The sequence below is a fragment of the Antechinus flavipes genome, chromosome 1, assembly GCF_016432865.1.
Source record: "Antechinus flavipes isolate AdamAnt ecotype Samford, QLD, Australia chromosome 1, AdamAnt_v2, whole genome shotgun sequence".
Lineage (NCBI taxonomy): Eukaryota > Metazoa > Chordata > Mammalia > Dasyuromorphia > Dasyuridae > Antechinus > Antechinus flavipes.
This window is the reverse complement of record NC_067398.1, coordinates 246,395,158-246,413,178: the sequence shown is the minus strand read 5'-3', so window position 1 is coordinate 246,413,178 and position 18,021 is coordinate 246,395,158. Positions and strand designations below refer to the sequence as shown.

General features: G+C 38.4%; 1 protein-coding gene across 1 annotated transcript in view; it reads left to right on the top strand.

Annotated features, from left to right (window-relative positions):
• The first annotated feature begins 924 nt into the window (after positions 1 to 924).
• Positions 925 to 18,021, top strand: part of LOC127545133 (myosin-16) — a 97,835-nt gene continuing 80,738 nt past the window's right edge. The window contains exons 1-3 of the mRNA XM_051972224.1: positions 925 to 1,017; positions 13,083 to 13,355; positions 17,463 to 17,606. Coding sequence (XP_051828184.1) covers positions 925 to 1,017; positions 13,083 to 13,355; positions 17,463 to 17,606 — 510 coding nt within the window. The remainder of the gene's footprint in view (positions 1,018 to 13,082; positions 13,356 to 17,462; positions 17,607 to 18,021) is intronic.

The window sequence follows — 18,021 nt, the reverse complement described above, 5'->3', positions numbered from 1 at the left end:
CTGCCTAAGCTAAGAGCTTTTTACAAATATTATCTCATTTGACTCTTACAATAGCACTGTGAGGTAGGAGCTACTATTATGCCCATTTTACAATTAAAGGAATAGAGGAAGACAGAGTGGTTGTAAGTGGTTTGCCCACAACTCACATAATTTAGTGTCTTTGGCCAGATTTGAGGTAGGTTTTCCTCACTCCAGGTCCAGTACTGTGTCACCAGCTGCTTCTAAGATGCAAATCACTATGGCCAACATTACAGAAAAAAAAAAGATGAAAAGAAATCTAATCCCAATCCTGCCCTCAAGGAGCTTGCAATCTAATATAGAGAGAGGAATGATAACCTCCAGAAAGATAAGAATGATACAAAATAGAATGTGATAAAAGAGTTCTCTGAACACGCTAACATCATTCCATCCATCTCCCATCAGCCTACTTCCTCTTCCCCTCATACCTGTAATATAATCCCAACTTACTTGGACCTCTTTGCTTTCTGTAAGGCTCAGTTTAGGGGCTAACTCTTTTGTTGCTTGTTTGATTGTTTCAGTGGGTCCAACTCTTCATAATCCTATTTGGGCTTTCTTGACAAAGATATTGAAGTGGTTTGCTATTTCCTTCTCCAACTCATGTTGCAGTTGAGTAACTGAGGCAAACAGGGTAAGGATCACACAGCTAGTAAGTGCCTAGAAGTCCAGATTTGAAGATGAGTCTTCCTGTCCTCAGACCCAACATTCTATCCACTAAGCCATCTGCCTTGCCCTCTATTGCTTCATATGTGAAATTTTTTTCTCCTAGATGTTAGTGTTCTCTTCTTCCTCAAATAATCTTAAATAGGGTGCTCTAAAAATCACAGTGCAGTTGACTGGATACACCATGAATATAGATGAGTAAAAACAGGGTGCCGCAAAAATCATAGGGCAGTTGATTTCTCTATGACTTTTGAAGCACTCAATTTAAGGCTATTTGAGGAATATGAGAACACTAACAGCGAGGAGGATGAGAAAAGACTTTACACTGGAGGTAAAGTAAGGTGCTAAAGGAGAAGTCCATTCTAGGCTTGGGAGAAATAGCATGGGCAAACATTTATTAAACACTAGCTATGTGCAAGGGAATACATATCTATAAAGCTGTTGACTCACTATGACTTTTGGGACATCCTGTATTTATTCATCTATGTTCATGCTGTATCCAACCCAGTAGAATGATACTTGAAGAACTGATTGGTTTTCCCCTTTGGTTCCCTAGAACCAACACAGAACTTTATATAAAAGTAGGTACTTAATAAATATTGAATAAAATTAAATGAGCTTTACCTATTCTAATAGAAAATATCACACTTCCAATCCATCTTTCAGGCAGCTACTAGATTAATCTGCCTAATTTAACATTCTGATTATGTCAATTTTGTTGTTCAGTGATTTTTCAGTCATGTCTGACTCCTCATGATCCGATTTGTAGTTTTCTTGGCAAAGATACCATAGTAGTTTGCCATTTTCTCTTCCAACTCATTTTATTTTACAGATAAGAAAACTGAGGCAAATAGAATTAAGTGACACAGCTAGTATCTGAGGTCAGACTGGAACTCAGGAAAATGAGTCATTCTGACTCCAGGCTTGGCACTCTATTCACTGAACTACCAAACTGCCCTGATTATATCAATACTCTACTAGAAAAATACAAACCTTCAGTAGCTCCCCATTGCTTACTGGGAAAAAAAGAACATTCTTGATCCTGTTATTCTAGACTCTACTCTCAGTCTTTACTTACCTTTTCAAACTTACTTTACTTAATACTCCTTCCCCTATCATATGATTCAGACCTACCTATTTAACATATCCTTTTCTTAAGATCATAGATTCAGAACAAAGATGGATCCCAGAGGTCTCTTATCTAGTCCAATTCTTTTATTTTATAGGTGAAAAAGGGATCAGGCACAGAGGTTAATTTATTTACCCAAGGTCACAAAGGCAGAGAGAGTCAGGGTTGAGATTTGAATGTAGGTGATTTGATTTCAATGCCAGTGTTCTTCACCCCATACTCAGCTGGCTCTCTTGATCTGTTTTATCTCTGCCCATGCCATCCCCCCAAGCCTGGAGTGAACTTCTTCTCCATGTCCATCTGTTAAAATCCTTTCCTTCCTTCAAGATCCAAAAAAAGTGACACCTGCTCCATGAAATGTGCTCTGATGCTTCCTCCAGCCACTGCCAAGGAATGCAATCTCCCCGTTCTCAGATTTCTCATTGCCCTTTGCTTTGACTTTTCCCATTTTCCATTTATCATAAGATCACAGATTTAGAATTGGAAAGGATTTTTGAGGTCATCTTGTCCAATCCCAGCATTGTACAGATGGGGAAATTGAAGCTCAGAGGTGAGGTGATTTGTTCAAAGTCAAACAGGTCATAAATGTCAGAGTTGAAATTTGAACCCAGGTCCTTTGTCTTCAAATCTAGCACTCTTTCTACTCTGCAACACATTCATTATACTCTCCTTTACATCATGATTTATTTGTGTATATACTGCTTTCCCTGTTAGAACATAAAGTCACTGAGAGCAGAGAAAAAGAGAGAGAGAGTAGAAAAAACGTTTTTTAATGGGGAGTGGGTAGGAGGAGATGAACAAGAAACTACTCATATTTTGTTGTTGTCCCAAAGTGCTAAGTTATTTGGTTCTAATCTAGAATATATGTGGCACTCTGGAAGTGTCCCCAAGCCCGAGTCACCTGTTTGCCCCCAAAACACTGTGATAGATTATATTTAATTTTTTAATGTCTTTAAATTTTAATTTATGAAACAAAACAAGTATTTCCATAACATTGTATGATAAATAAAAGATGATTGCACATGAAATTATAAATCTATTATGTACAACTTGCTATTTCTTTTAAATAAGTAATAGTTATCATGTAAATGTCTTTCCCTACTTTTTTTCTTCTCTCCCCTAGAAGTATCTACCATTAGACACACACACATATATATATATATGTATATGTGAAAAATCATTTGATACATAATTCTTTTTATATTTATTTTATTTATATATTTTTATATTTATCAATTCTTTGGATTGGATACAGATTTGGATACAGATGGTATCTTCCTTTATAGTTATAATATTCTAATTAGATAATGCTCCAAGAACTCTTCTAATGCTTCATCCTGGAAGTGAGCTAATTCTGAATTTCCAAAGGTAAACTCTGACATGTCATACTAATTTGGAAAGTTTTTAGGGCAGAGCCATTGATAAACCCTATGTCTGTGCCTGAACACCAGCCCAGCAGCTGAATTCAGAAAGGCTCTCCAACATAATCCACTTGTGTTCTACATCAGAGCTAAATAACAGTACTTTGGGACAATACAGCAAAGCCTGGATTCTTCTTTTCTTTCCTCTCTCTCCCTGAAAAATTTCCCATTCTCTCTTATTCCTTTTCTACTCTCAGCAACCTTATGCTCTAATAGGAAGAGAAGCATGCAAACAAATAACCATTATAATTTTGCATCAGTGCTGATTTAAAGCATCCTGATACTTCTAGAGTAATTGAGATAACGGATTTTTCTTTTTTCCCATAATAATAGCTTTTTATTTTCAAAATAATGCAAAGATAGCTATCAATATTCATCCTTGCAAAACCTTATGTTCCAAATTTTCTCCCTCCCTTTCCCCATCCCTTCCCTGGATAGCAAGTAATCTAATATATGTTAAATATGTGCACTTCTATATATTTCCACATTTATCATGCTTCACAAGAAAGATCAGATCAAAAAGGAAAAATGAGAAAGAAAAAAAGCAAGCAAAGAACAACAAAAAAGTAAAAATACTATGTTGTGATCCACATTCAGTACCTATAGTCCTCTCTCTGGGTGCAGATGGCTCTCTCCATCATCAGTCCATTGATCTTCATTGTTCAACTTCATTGTTGAAAAGAGCCACATCTATCAGAGTTGATTACATATTCTTGTTACTATGTACAATGTTCTCCTGGTTCTACATTATCTCACTTAGCATGTGTTCATGTAAGTCTTTTCAGGCTTTTCTGAAATACTCCTCATCATCATTTCTTATAGAATAATTTTATTCCATTACATTCATATACCATAACTTATTCAGCCATTCCCCAATTGATGGATATCCACTTAATTTTCAATCCCTTGCCACTACAAAAAGGGCTGCCACAAACATGTGGATCCTTTTCCCTTTTTTATGATCTCTTTGGGATACAGATCCAGTAGAGACACTGCTGGATCAAAGAGTATCCACTGGTAACTGAAGTTTCAAGGGAAAAAAATGTATGTATATATGTGTATACACACCAGACAAAAAATAAACTGTGAATTGAAATAGATGATTATTATTATTAATTAAACTAAGCTTTTCCGACCTCCCTCTTTCCCCACAAATAAACATTATGTAAGAGAGAGTGCCTGATTTGAAGGCAGGGAACCTGAGTTCAAATGCTGATTGATATTTATTACCTGTTTAATTTTGGACAAGTCTTTTCATCTGTGTATTGATGGGGTGAGACTAGATGACCTCAAAGATCTTTTCCATTTCTAAATATATGATCTTCTGATAAATGGAAAGTGGAAAAATTTAAGGCAAATGACAATGAGATCCAGGGCTTGCTTTTTTGCCCTCTTTCCCTCAACCCTTTTACTCATAAAGAACATTTATAAAGAAGGAGAGGATTTGCAATGTACCACACCAAATGGAGTGCTCATGCTAACAAAATCAGAGATTCTTGAAGAACTGAAGAATGTATTACATATATAATCTCATTTGAGTTTGTTCATAGAAAGAAGACAGGGAAGACATTGTTATTATTCCCATTTTGCAGATGATGGCAGTGAGACTGAGTGATAGAGACATTCATTCATAGACACCCCATCATAAAGTGGCAGAGAAAAGTCTGTGGCTCAAGCCTTCTGAGTTCTACTTTGCTGCTCTTCCCTGCCACTAGGCTGCAAGACAACTAAAATCCCTTCCTATTCTAAATCAATGATACTTGATTTTCTTCAAGACAGATCAAATTTGACATTCTGCAAGAAGCTATTTACAACTTTACCTGTAGCTGTTAATACCATCTCTCCCTTCCCAAGTTTACCTTCAATCTACTTTGTATAGAACATAATGCTTGTTTTAAAATGCATAAAATAAAAATTTTTTATAAGAAGCAAAATTAAGGTCAGGGACTCTTTTGGCTTTTATCATATCCCCTTCACTTAGCATAGTACCTAGTATAGTATCAGCTATGTTGATTGATTGTTTGATAGATGCTATGATTTCCTCCAAGGTGTTAAACATATATATATATATATATATATATATATATACACATATACACATATGCAAATATGTATATATATGAGTGTATGCCTATGTATTATACACGTAATATACACACACACATATATGTAATATATGTTTTATCATATCCCCATCACTTAGCATTATACCTAGCACATAGTATGAGCTGAAAAAATAATAATTGACATTGATTGATAGATGCTGATGATTTTCTCCAAGGCAAAATATATGTGTGTGTGTCTGTGTATTACATGTATGTACACACATATATATTATACATATATATTTTATCATATCCCCATCACTTAGCATATTACTTAATACATAATATGAGCTGAAAAAATATTTGATTTATTGATAGGGGCTGCTGCTGATTTCCTTCAATGTAAGATATATATAAGATGTGTATATATATATATGCACACATATACATATGTATATGCTGCCTCTGCTAAAGTTTAAGGTTGTGAACTTTTTAAATATTATGATAACTGCATTTTAATAGTTTCCTTTGTAATTATAAATATTTGTATATTTAAAAACATGATTTTGAAAATAGGTTTCATCAGACTGTTGGAGGGGTCTCTGACTCCAAAAATGTAAAGAACCCTCACACTAGGGCAGGATTTCCAGCTCTGCCAGCTTTTCCTCCGAATCATGCAGGTTCATATGACAGTGATTTCCATATCATGACACCTTCAACTCCCCCAGATTATTTAAATCAAAATTATTCCAAGAAGAATAAATTTAGATAATCTCTATTTTTAAAGAAAAAAAAGAACCAGGAATAATCTTTTTTAGGGGGGAGGGGGCTGGTAACAATAATCATCTTGTCATTTATTGTGAGCATCATCTAATGAGTGAAACCTTAACCTCCCCAAGGTAATAATCCACCTTCTGCAGGTTATCACTGAACTATTTATAAAGTGGGATCAAAAATTCTACCAAACTACCCTCAAGAGGAAACTGAACAGCAAGAGACTACATGGGAACTAACCATGTAATGGAAAAAAAAGCCCCGTTAACCGAGGAATCCTGGTGCCTCCATATGCTTAAGAATATCTCTCCTTGGATACATTGGGGGCAGTTCAGCTCAGCTACTTCTCAGTAGCTCTTCCTAGCATTAAAACATTCTTTGGGGAATATTAATCTCTAGAGCGACAGATCTAAAACATCTTGCTGCCTTGGCCCTTCACGGAGCTCCTCTCCATTGAACTGGGACTTTCAGCTGCAGCTGCCAAATGTCACCTTTGCAATCCTGAGCCACTTACTGCATGGCCCCTGCTAGTGACAATAAAACTTGTCTTGAGGCAACGAGTGGGCTGAGTGTCATACCTTTTCCTGCTCTGATGCAGATAAATATATTTAATACTACAATGGAAATGAGAAAGCTAAAAGGGACCTTTGAAAAATGTATAGGATAACAACATGATTTGGGGAAGTTCATTGTGATTTAATTGGTGTATTGTTATTTACTATTCAGCAACCTAGAGGAGTCCTCCTGTTGTTTGGGCTCATCTTCTGGTGATGTGGCCTTTTGTTGAAAACTGGCTTTGGACAGATTCAGTCTTTGGAGTCAGAAATCCTGGATTCACAACCCATATGTGTCAAAAGCAGGGAGTGAATTGAAGTCTTCTTGCCTCCAAAGACTGACTCTCTCCTCTGATTTTTAATATAGGGCCATGTTATCCTGAATGCACCAAAATTCTCTTAAATTTTTTTAATAATAGCTTTTTCTTTTCCAAATACATGCAAAAATAGCTTTCAACATTCATTCTTTTTTTTTTAATTTTTATTTAATAATTACTTTATATTGACACTCGTTTCTGTTCCGATTTTTTTTTTCCCTCCCTCCCTCCACTCCCTCCCCTAGATGGCAAGCAGTCCTTTATATGTTGGATATGTTGCAGTATATCCTAGATACAATATATGTTTGCAGAACCGAACAGTTCTCTTTCAACATTCATTCTTGCAAAACCTTGTGTTCCAGATTTTTCTCTCCCCCTCTCCCCCCCAGACAGCAAGTAATCCAATATAGGTTAACCATAGAATGCAACATATTTCAAAGGATCAGAGATTTACAGCTGGAAGGAGCCTCAGAGACACTTAAGTTCAATTTCTTCCCTATATAGGTGAGAAAAATTTAAGCTGAGAAAGTTTAAGTGACTTGCCCGGGATCTCATGGCTGATGAGGGAATATCATATCTTCCTCACCCATAACTCCTAGCTCTCCAATGAAGGAAGGAAGGAAGGTACATTCTTTCATCTCCCCTAAAAAGTTTCGTTATTTTTTTTTTTGAGTATCTATCCCACTTGCTGTTTATTTTCCTGTGTTGCCAGCAGATGGATCTAAAATCAGAAGGATAGGGTCTTCTTTGGATCTTCTTCGTAAGCTGGGCTTCTATACTTTTTCAGGCTGATCCACTCCCCTCTCCCATCCCCTTCTTCTCAGCACCCACCAAAATATAGGAGAAATAAAGATTCCAATTTTTCACATTGCTCAAAGCCCATTCCAAGCAAACTAGCAGTCAGGAACTGAATATTTCTAGTCATCCACATCCCTCCATCATTAAGATCCCATTTGAGTGGCGCTGATCAAGATGTAACTTTAAGAGAAAAATTCATTAGACAACAAATCTATTTAGATCAACAGCCTGAATTTGGTGACTGAGGTCATCGGATTCCCTACAAGGGCAATGAAGGGAAGATGAATTCCCCAAGAAACAGAGCATTCACTGATCCTTCCTGAGGGACTCAGGCTGAGTCCAATCAAGTTTTAGAAGATGAGATCAGCTGGGCTACTGGATCCTAGGTATTTTTTTTTTCTTTTTTAAGTTCATGCTGGCTCAGGCCTATTAAGCAGGTATAAAAGTGGCTGGCCAGCTGCTATTAGACAGGCACTGTCTTCCAGTTTGGTCTCCGGTAGGTACCTAAGGCAAGGTTGGTGGGATGGGTGAGGTGGGGAGAGGGTGAATGGAAGAAAGACGCTTTAGCATCAACTGTCTTAAAGTGAGATGGGACGCCACCCGAGGGAAGTCTATACAAAAAGGATGGAAGATACAGAGCAAAATTATGAAGCTATGCGCTAATCCCAGGAGGAAGGCAGGGGATAGAAAAGATGAGCCTAGGATGAAGGGAGGAGGAGACCTAAATTAGGCAAGGTGTCCCTGAGTGCCCATTATCTGTGGGACCATGACACAGGATGCAGGGGCTATTCAAGATATGAAGTAGAGAAAGACACAATTGGTGAGCTAGCGGTGAAGGCCTAGTTTTATTAATCCCAGGAATGAGTACATGAATTAAAAACATTTATTAAGTGCTTATTCTTTACAAAGTGCTAAGCACTGAGAATATAAAAAAGAAATCTAAAATACAGAAAAGGTTTGGGCCAAAGAGGAATTCTATCACTCTCCCTTCCTGCCATTACACATGTAGACATGAAAAGGATTTATACTTTCATTTTTCAGATGAAAACACTGAGGCTCAGAGAGATTGAGTGAGTTGCCCAAATTCATACAGGTAGTAGTAGGCAGAGGCAGGTTTGGAACTCAGGCCATTGTGCTCCAAAGTCAAGGTTCTTTTCAAGGTAAGTCAAGTAACATTTTGAACAAGGTCTTTTGAATCAGAGCCAGTCTTGAGAAGTACAAACATTCTAATTAGAATGAATGGAGGGAGATTTTTTTTGTTTGTACACATTAGAGTAATTAAAAACCAACTCATCCTCCAGTCTTGTGCAATCATTTTGCTTTAATTATAGCCCTGATGACTTTTAATAGGGTTTACAGATGCTTTTTCGTGTGGGCTTGGATCTCATGTCCTTCATGATGTTATCTGCTGTGATGCTAAACTCAGGAAGACCAGATTGCAAATTGGTTAATGCAGTTAAGATGTTTAGGGCAGTGAGCCTGGCCCTTAGTGGAGCAATAAAAAGAAGTGTAGGATAAATTGCTGGCCCGGGTCCAGCTAGATGTGCTCTTGAAAGAGGCATGAGAAATATGGGGCCAGATTCATGCAGATAGCTGTGAATACTTATCCTAAAGAATTATAAAAACAGCATAAACCGAAAGAGAGGGGAAGGGAAGAAGAAAGGAAGTGGGGGGGAGAGACAGACAGAGATACAAACAGAGAAAAAGGGGGAGAAAATACAGGGAGAGACATAAAGAGAGGAGAGAAAGACAGGGGCAGACACAGAGACAGAGAGATGGAGAGAGAGAGACAGAGACAGAGAAAAGAGAGATGTGGGGGAGAGAAGGAGAGGAGACAGAAAAACAGAGATAGAGAAAGAGAGAGAGAAATAAGGGAGGGAGAAACAGATGAAGGGAGAGAAAAAAAAGGGAGAAAAAGACAGAGACAGAAACAGTGATAGAGACACAAAGACAGCAAATTGACACACAGGAGACAGAGAGAAGGAGGGAGAAAGAGAGGGAAGGAGAGAGAGATGGGGAGGGGAAAGGGGGGGTGATGCAGAAAGAGATATAGAGAAAGAAGAGATAGAGACAGACAAAGAGATGGAGGGAGAGAGAAAACAAGAGATGGAGGGAAGAGGGAGAGAGAAAGAATCTGTCATCAGTTGAGAAACCAAATCTATTAACTAGAAGAGACCTTAGACAATGCTTATGGTGGCTCCCTCTTTTTTACAGAGGAAACTGAGGTCCAGGGAGGGGAAGAGATGATTACCTCAAGCCACTGACAGACACAGTACTAAAACCCAGGTTTCCTGCTTGCCCACCCGTCCTGTGTTCCCCTAAGTCTGACTCAAGATCAGGTCTCAGGAGTTTGCAGAAGTAACTCTATTGTATTTTAGAGCCAGAAGGGACCTCGGAGAATATCTAGTCTAGTTCCCTATTTTTAAAGAGTAATATCTAGATCAGGGTCTAGATCTAGATCTAGATCTAGATAGTTTTCAGGGTTTCCAGGAACTCGGAAAGGAAAAAAGTTAACCTCATTACTTTGTATAATTGATCTCCTTTGTAATCCTATGTATTTTATTTTTTGCATTTAATAAATACCATTCTGAGAAGGTGCCTATAGGCTTCACCTTGGGAAGTCACTTAATCTTCACTGTGCAATGAAAAGAGGGCTTTATTTGTGGTTAGAGAAGCTGGTTATCCCAGCCTTGCTCCTTACTACCTGTGTGACTTTGGAAAAGTTTTCTGGTTTTCAGTTTCCTAATGTAGAAAATGATCTTTAAGACCCTCCCTCCTGCCCCAATGTTTGTTTGTTTATTTTTGAGGCAAGGAGAGTTATGTGACTTGTCCAGGGTCACACAGTTAGCAAATATATAAAACTGGACTTCAATTCTGGTCCTCCTTACTCCAAGACTGGTGCTCTATCCACTGAGCCACATAACTGCCCTTTTCAGTTTTTAAATTTATGATTCTATAATCTTCCTCAACCCCAGTCTCAGATTGCTCATCTACAAACGGGTAGAGTGATATTTTAACAGTGTTAATATGAGAATCCAATGAAATTATGTCTATAAGATTTTTTAACCACAATTCATTGTAGAAGTATGAATTATTATTAATTCTTGGAATTGCAGAGATTATTGTTATAATTGTGTCAATTACAATGGGATTGTTGAATCAGAACAAGATATAAGCAGAGTCTGTCCATTTATAGCAAAGATAGTGTCTATGGCTGCCCCCTGGAAGTTCTGGCCATACATGGGGAAGAAATAAAGGGGAGATGGGAAAGGCGGGGGGGAAGCAGAAAAATAGGAAATTCATTGAGGGAGGAAGAAAAGAGAGAAGGAGGAGAGGAAGAGAGATGTATATGGTGGAAGTAACAAGATACTGGGGTGGCTAGGTGGTAAAGTGAATGGAACAATGATCCTGGAATCAGGAGAATCTGAATTCAAATGAGCTTCAGACACTTAGTAGGTGAATGAACTTGTGCAAGTCATTTAACTCCAATTGCCTCCCCCCATGAAAAGATATCATAAACAATTGCTTTATGTACCAGTGTGGGAACAAGGGAGAGCTGGATTCGAATCCTGTCTCTACCTCAACTTCCAGTGTCATTTTAAGCAAATAACTTGGCCCATTTAAGATTTCATTTTCTTCCTCTGTAAATTAAGGGGATTAGACTAGATGATTTCTGGGGTCCCTTCCAGCTCCCACATTCTGTGAAACTTTATATGTCCCTTGTCACGACTCCATTCCATTTGGAAAGACTTGGCTTCTTCTCAACCAAAGGGCCAGAGAGATTATAACATGCCTCAGAAAATCAAGGAGATCACAAGGGCAAAGCAGGGAAATGGAGATTCCCCTTGGGGGGTGAAAGTCAAAAGACCCTCTATCTATAGCTGTCTATTTAGAGGATGAAGCAAGATCCTTGGTTTCAAGTAAACTCCTGGCAAAGTGAGTCAGTCTTTGGAGAAGAATGTTTTTCACTTTCCATACTAATTATAATAATAAATAGCTCACTTTTCTACAGATATTTTGCCTACATGTAAAAACTTTTTTTTTTTACCAGTCTTGTGAGGTAGGAAGAATGATTCCTATACCTAATCTATAGCCATAGAAAATATGGTATCTCTGGTTGGTGGAGAAAGGTCTAGCCTTAGAATCACAAAGCCCTGAGTTCAAGTTCAGCTTCTGGTAGATACTGGTTATATGGTACAGGCAAATGGTTTTAATCTCTCTAGGGCAACTTTCGAAAATCATACCAAAAAATGCCCACTATAAGATATCTTACACTTATCATCATTTAACTTTTGTCTAGAGGGAGAACCAATTATGTTCAAAGCAGTTCATTCCACTTTGGACAGCTGTAATAATTAGGCAGCTAGGTAATATAATGGATAGAATGCTAGCCTGGAGTCAGAAAGATTCATTTTCCTGAATTCAAATCTGGCCTCAGACATTTCCTAGCTTGTGACTCTGGGCGAGGCACTTAACCCTGAATGTTTCTTCATTTAAAAAATGGAGATAATAATAATAATAATACCTATCTCCCAAGCTTGTTGTGAGGATATGAGATATGTGTAAAGTGCTACTATATATATAATTTCATTATATGTACATATATTATGTGTATAAATATATAATATTTAAATGTTGTTATATATATGTATATCAGTTCAATTTTATCCAAGCAGAGTTAATCAAATCCTGGGATATATAGAGCAGGGATTCCTAAACTTTTTCTATTCATGATCCCTTTTTGCCTGAAAAATTTTTGTGTGATCTATATATAGTTATATAAAATAGGTATTCAAATACAAATACATTTACTGATAACATGTCATAATTTCATGACTCCACATTCAGTTACAAGATCCCATATGGAATCATGACTCACAGTTTAGGAAGCTGGGATATATAGTACTATGTCAGGCACTGACATAGGGGTATCAATCAATCAATTGGTCATTAAATATTAAGCACCTACTATGTGCCAGGCAATACAGAAAAGAGGCAAAAAAACTTTCCCTGCCCTTAGATAGCTTACAATCTAATAAGGAAGACAAAATGCAAATAATTATAGGCAAAACAAGCTATATACAGGATAAATAGGAAATCATTAACAGAGAGAAGATACTAGAATTAAGAGGAATGAGAAAGGCATCTGGTAAAAAATGGAATTTCTGTTGGGTCTTAAAGGAAGCTTGAGAGGTTCCTCTCAAAGTGGTATGGTAGTGAAGTAGAGGAGGGAGAGCATTCCAAGCATGGGGAAGAGCCAGGGAAAGTTTCTGGAGCCTAGAGATAGGCAACAAATCATGTTCCTCTAGGAGTTTATTGTCTGGTGAAATCCTCCTGTGTTCCATTTTTCTTGTCTCCTGCAGTTCCAAGGGAAGTCCCAGCCTCCTATTCTTCATCTCTTTTGGTTCCTTCCTAAATTAAATCAAGATGCCGGGGGGTACAAAGGTGAATGTGGGGATGATGTGGACCCCATGCCTTTTCTGGCACCTCCCGAGAAGGAGAGGATTGAGGCTATGAACAAGCCTTATGACATCAAGAGGTCATGTTGGGTGAAGGATGAAAAGGAGGGCTTTATTGCTGGCGAGATCCAGTCTGAGCAGGGTGACCAAGTCACTGTCAAGACTATCACTAACCAGGTAAGCAGGGTGAACACGTTTTCCAGGAGCTATCTTTATGGCATGATAATAAGCAGAGAATAACAAATTTAGAAAAAAAAATCTCATTATTTCGATATAATTGGTCTCCCTTGTGATCCTATGTATTTTATTTTTTTACATTTAATAATACCCTTCTGAGAAGGTGTCTGTAGGCTTCATCTTAGGAAGTCACTTAACTTTCACGATGTAATGGAAAGAGAGCTGAATTTGTAGCTGGAGCAGTTGGATTAATCCCAGTCTTATTCCTTACCTTATAACCTGTGTGACTTTGGGAAATTTTTCTGGTTTTCAGTTTCCTAAGTATAAAATTATTTTAAAGACTCTCCCCATCCTCAATTTTTTGAGGCAATTAGAGTTATGTGATTTGTCCCACCTAACTAGTAAATATCTGAGGCAAAATTCAAACCTAGAGCCTCTGAGTCCAGAAGGTCACTTTCTATTGTATCATACTTGTGCTGACTCAAAGCCCAGTCCAAGAACGACATACCTATTCCAACTCCTATACTTTATAGTTGAGGAAACTAAGGCTCTCCAAGCTTAAGTAAATTGTCCAGCATTGTAGGGCAGCTATGTGGTGAAGTGTTATCCATCATGTCTGGAGTCAGGAAGACATAGTTCAAATTTGGTCTCAGATATTTATAAGCTGTGTGATCCTGGACAAGTCACTTAACTCTGTTTGCGCTCAACCTCCAAAAAAAAATGAACATTGAATTTGATGTTAAACAATCAGAACCGGATTTCCAGTTCTGTTGCCATAATCATAAGGTTCTATTTGAGCCTTCATTTTTTTTAAATCAACAAACTAGCAATAAATAAAATTTATTAGTGCCTAAAGATATTAATAATACCAATATAGACTTAAAACTGGAAAGTACTGCAAAGGTCACCTAATTCAATGGTCTCATTTTATAGATGAGAAAACTGAAGCTAAGCAAGGTTAAATAATTTGTTCAAGGTCATCCAGACAGTAAATGGTAGAGCAGGGCTTTAAATTTAGGTCTTTGAGAGGTGTCATGGAGAGCAGATAGATGGCAAACTTTGGAGTTAGAAAGGCTTGGGTTCAAATTCTGTCTGTGATACACCCTAGCTTATATGAACTCAAGTAAATCAGAAAACTTTTTCTGAGCTTCAGTTTGTCCATCCAGAAAATGGGAATAATAATACTTATACTACCTTCCTCATTTGGACTGTTGTGAGAAAAGTCCTAGGTAAATCTTAAAGTGACTACTATTGTCAGCATCATTTTAATCAATAAGCATTTATTAAGCACCTACTGTGTGCCATATACTTTGTGTGTTAAGTGCTGGAGATTAAAAAAAAAGGCAAAAACAGTCCCCACTTTCAAGGAGCCCCACTTCTCATGGGAGTGGGCAGAATAAGCTGCAAATGATTGTGAACAAACAAAAAATAGGATAAACTGAAGATGATAATAAACAGGTGGGAGGCAGCAGCATTAAGGGGAATTGAGAAAACCTTATGAAAGGTTGGGTTTTTAACTGAGACTTCAAGGAAAAACCAGGGAAGTCAGAAGGTAGAGATGAAGAGAGAGAGAAGTCCAGGCATTGGGGAAAAAATCTGAGGTTGGAAGATGGAGAGGAACAACAAGGAGGCCAAGGGTATGTGGGATAAATAAGGATAAAAAGAAGGGAAAGATAGGTTCTGGAAGACTTTATAAGCTAATCAGAGGATTTATATTTGATCCTGGAGTTGATAGAGAATCACTAGATGTTATGAATGTATGTGTGTGCATGTATGCATGTGCATGTTTGTGTGTGTGTGAGAGAGAGAGAGAGAGAGAGAGAGACAGAGACAGAGAGAGAGAGAGACAGAGAAAAAGGAAAGACAGGAGAAAAAGAGAGAGGAGAGGAAGACAGAAAGCAAGAGAGAGGGAAGAAAGAGAAAGAGACAGAGACAGAGATACAGAGAGGCAGAGACACAGAGAAGAGAGAGGGAGAGAGAGATGAAAGAGAGAAAGAGACATACACACACAGAGACAGAAAGAGACAGAGAAAGAGAGAGGAGGCAGAGACACAGACACACAGCAACAGAAAAAAAGAGAAAGAAAAAGAGAGAGACAGAAGAGAGAGAGAGAGAGACAGACAGAGACAGAGACAGAGACAAAGAGAGAGAGAGAGAGAGAGAGAGAGAGAGAGAGAAAGAGAGAGAGAGAGAGAGAGGAGAGAGAGAGTTGTTATTCTTTTAGGAAGATCTCATTTGACAGCTAAGTGGAGGATGGATAGGAATTGGGAGAGACTTGAGCCACTGGTAAGCTACTGCAGTAGTCTGAGTGTGAGAAGATGAGAGCCTGTATTAGGGTCCCATTATCTGACACACAAAAGTGTCAGAGGAGAGAAGGCATATACTGTATAAAGAAATGTTACAAAGGTAAAAATCAATAGAGCTTAGCAATAGATTGAAAGGAGACAGAGGAAGGAGGTGTGGTAAGAGAAAGTGAGGCATCCAGGATGGCCCTTAGGTTGTGAGCCTGGGTAGATAGGAGGATGGAAGTACTTTCCGCAGTAATAGGGAAGTTAGAAACAGGGAAGAGTTTGGGGATAGGGAATGATAATGAATTCAGTCTTAGATACACACGATGTTTAAGATATGTCCAGTTTGAGATACCTAATGTGTAGCTGGAGCTTGGGAGAGAAGTTAGGACTAGACAAATACATTCGATAATCATCAGTAGAGATGTTATTGATCCATGGGAGCTGACAAGAACTCTATGTTAAATTGTTAGAGAGGGAAAAAAGAAGATGCAAGAAGGCTGACCCATTATTACAAAGGGTACTTTTTCCCCACTGTCAAGTGAGTTTATCACTTTGCTTCATTGTCCCAAATCTTGTCTCCCAGCAAGGGCTGCTAATGGCTGCCCATTTACTTGGCTAAGTTGTCTAATGAGGGAAGTCAACCTTGGGACACACACAAGTCACCAAGTTGTGCCTTCCTCCCTACCCTCTGTGCAGAAAAGATAGAAGAAATTGTAGAGAACAAAGCACTGGGCCTAATATGGTTAATGAACATGAAAGTCAAGTTTTATTCTCAGGAGTAATCATTTTCTGGAAAGGCAGGGGATTACAGAGCCACATTGCTTAATGGGATACCCCCAAAGTCCAAGTGTGACTAAAGGCAAAATGAGTAAATTAAGTACTGACTTGGATTTCTTTTCAGCATATGGAACACACAAGTAAAGCACATGAATTTAAAAAGAAGAGATCTGAATGTAGTCTTGACCTAATCAGTTATTAAGCTAAGGGTATAGTCTTCTCATGGACCTGCATTCAAATCTCTGTTCTACCATTTATCCCCATGTGGTCTTGGGCAAGTTATAGAGCCTTACTGGCCTCAGTTCTTCATCTGTAAAATGAGAGGGTTGGATCCAATGTCTTCTGAGATTACTTTGATATCTAAATCTCTATTAGTGTAAATATTTCTATTTTGCTGATGAGGAAATTGAGGATCAGATTTACCTAAGGTCACCTAAGGGGCAGAGACAGGTCTCAAACTCAATTCCCTGACACCAAATCCAATTCTCTTTAAACCATGCAATGCTAATCCCCTGGTGGGAGAAATAATGAAGTCTGGACGAACTCCAGAAATCCTGAAATATTGATTGTCAGTGATTGTCAGACCTTGTACTCAAGGGTAACCTGTCCAGATTCTCATCCCCTTCTCCTATCTACTTGTTTTTGGCTTTAACTTTTAAAAAAGCCTTAAAAAGGCTTTTTTTCCTTTCTACCCTTGCTGGGGAGCTTGGGGGTGTCAAGGGTAGAAAAGGAAAAAAATGGGATGGGAACAGATTGCTGTACTGTGCTGCAACCACCCTCCCCAACTCATCCCCACCCTCAAGGCAAGCAGCCAATAGTCATGTCTTCTTGTCCAACAGCATCTCAGGAGCCAAGTCTACCAAAGAACAACCACTATTTTTGCTTCCCTTCAAGCTGCCAGACTGAATCTGGCTCAAGGAGGAGTGTGGGAAGAGGGTTGTGTGGTCAGTCAGAGGGGTCTCCAAGGTCATAGAAGCAGTTGTGGTCATGTTTCTCTGAATGATGAGCAGGCTGATAAGGGTTTTTTTCAATCCTGCAGACAGTTACTATGAAGAAAGATGATATCCAGCAGATGAATCCACCCAAGTTCTACCAAGCTAGCGATATGGCTGACATGACCTTTCTGAATGAAGCCAGTGTCCTGGATAACCTCCGCCAGCGTTATACCAACATGAGAATCTATGTAAGTGGAAGAGTGTGGGAGGCAGCTAAGTCATCCAGAGTTGCCCACAAATTTGATACAAGATAGGGACTTTTATGATGATGGAAGTCATCCTAGCCCCTTAGTCCATAGACAGGAAATGACTTCCAAGTTGATTCAGTTTGGGGTAAACTAGTATTCTTCTGTTAAGTCATGCAAATTGCAAATCATTTTATATAGCGTCCTTATTCTGCAGATTGGAAGGACCAGGTACAGAGAGAATTCTGATTTTGGAGTCAAGTGACACGGATTCAAATCCCACCTTAGATATTTAGTAGCTGTGTGCCAAAAGACAAGTCAGAACTTCAAGTTCCTCATCTGGAAAAGCAGGCTAATAATTATTGTGCCGACTTCACAGGATTGCTCTGAGAAAAGTGTTTTGCAAAACTTAAAGCAC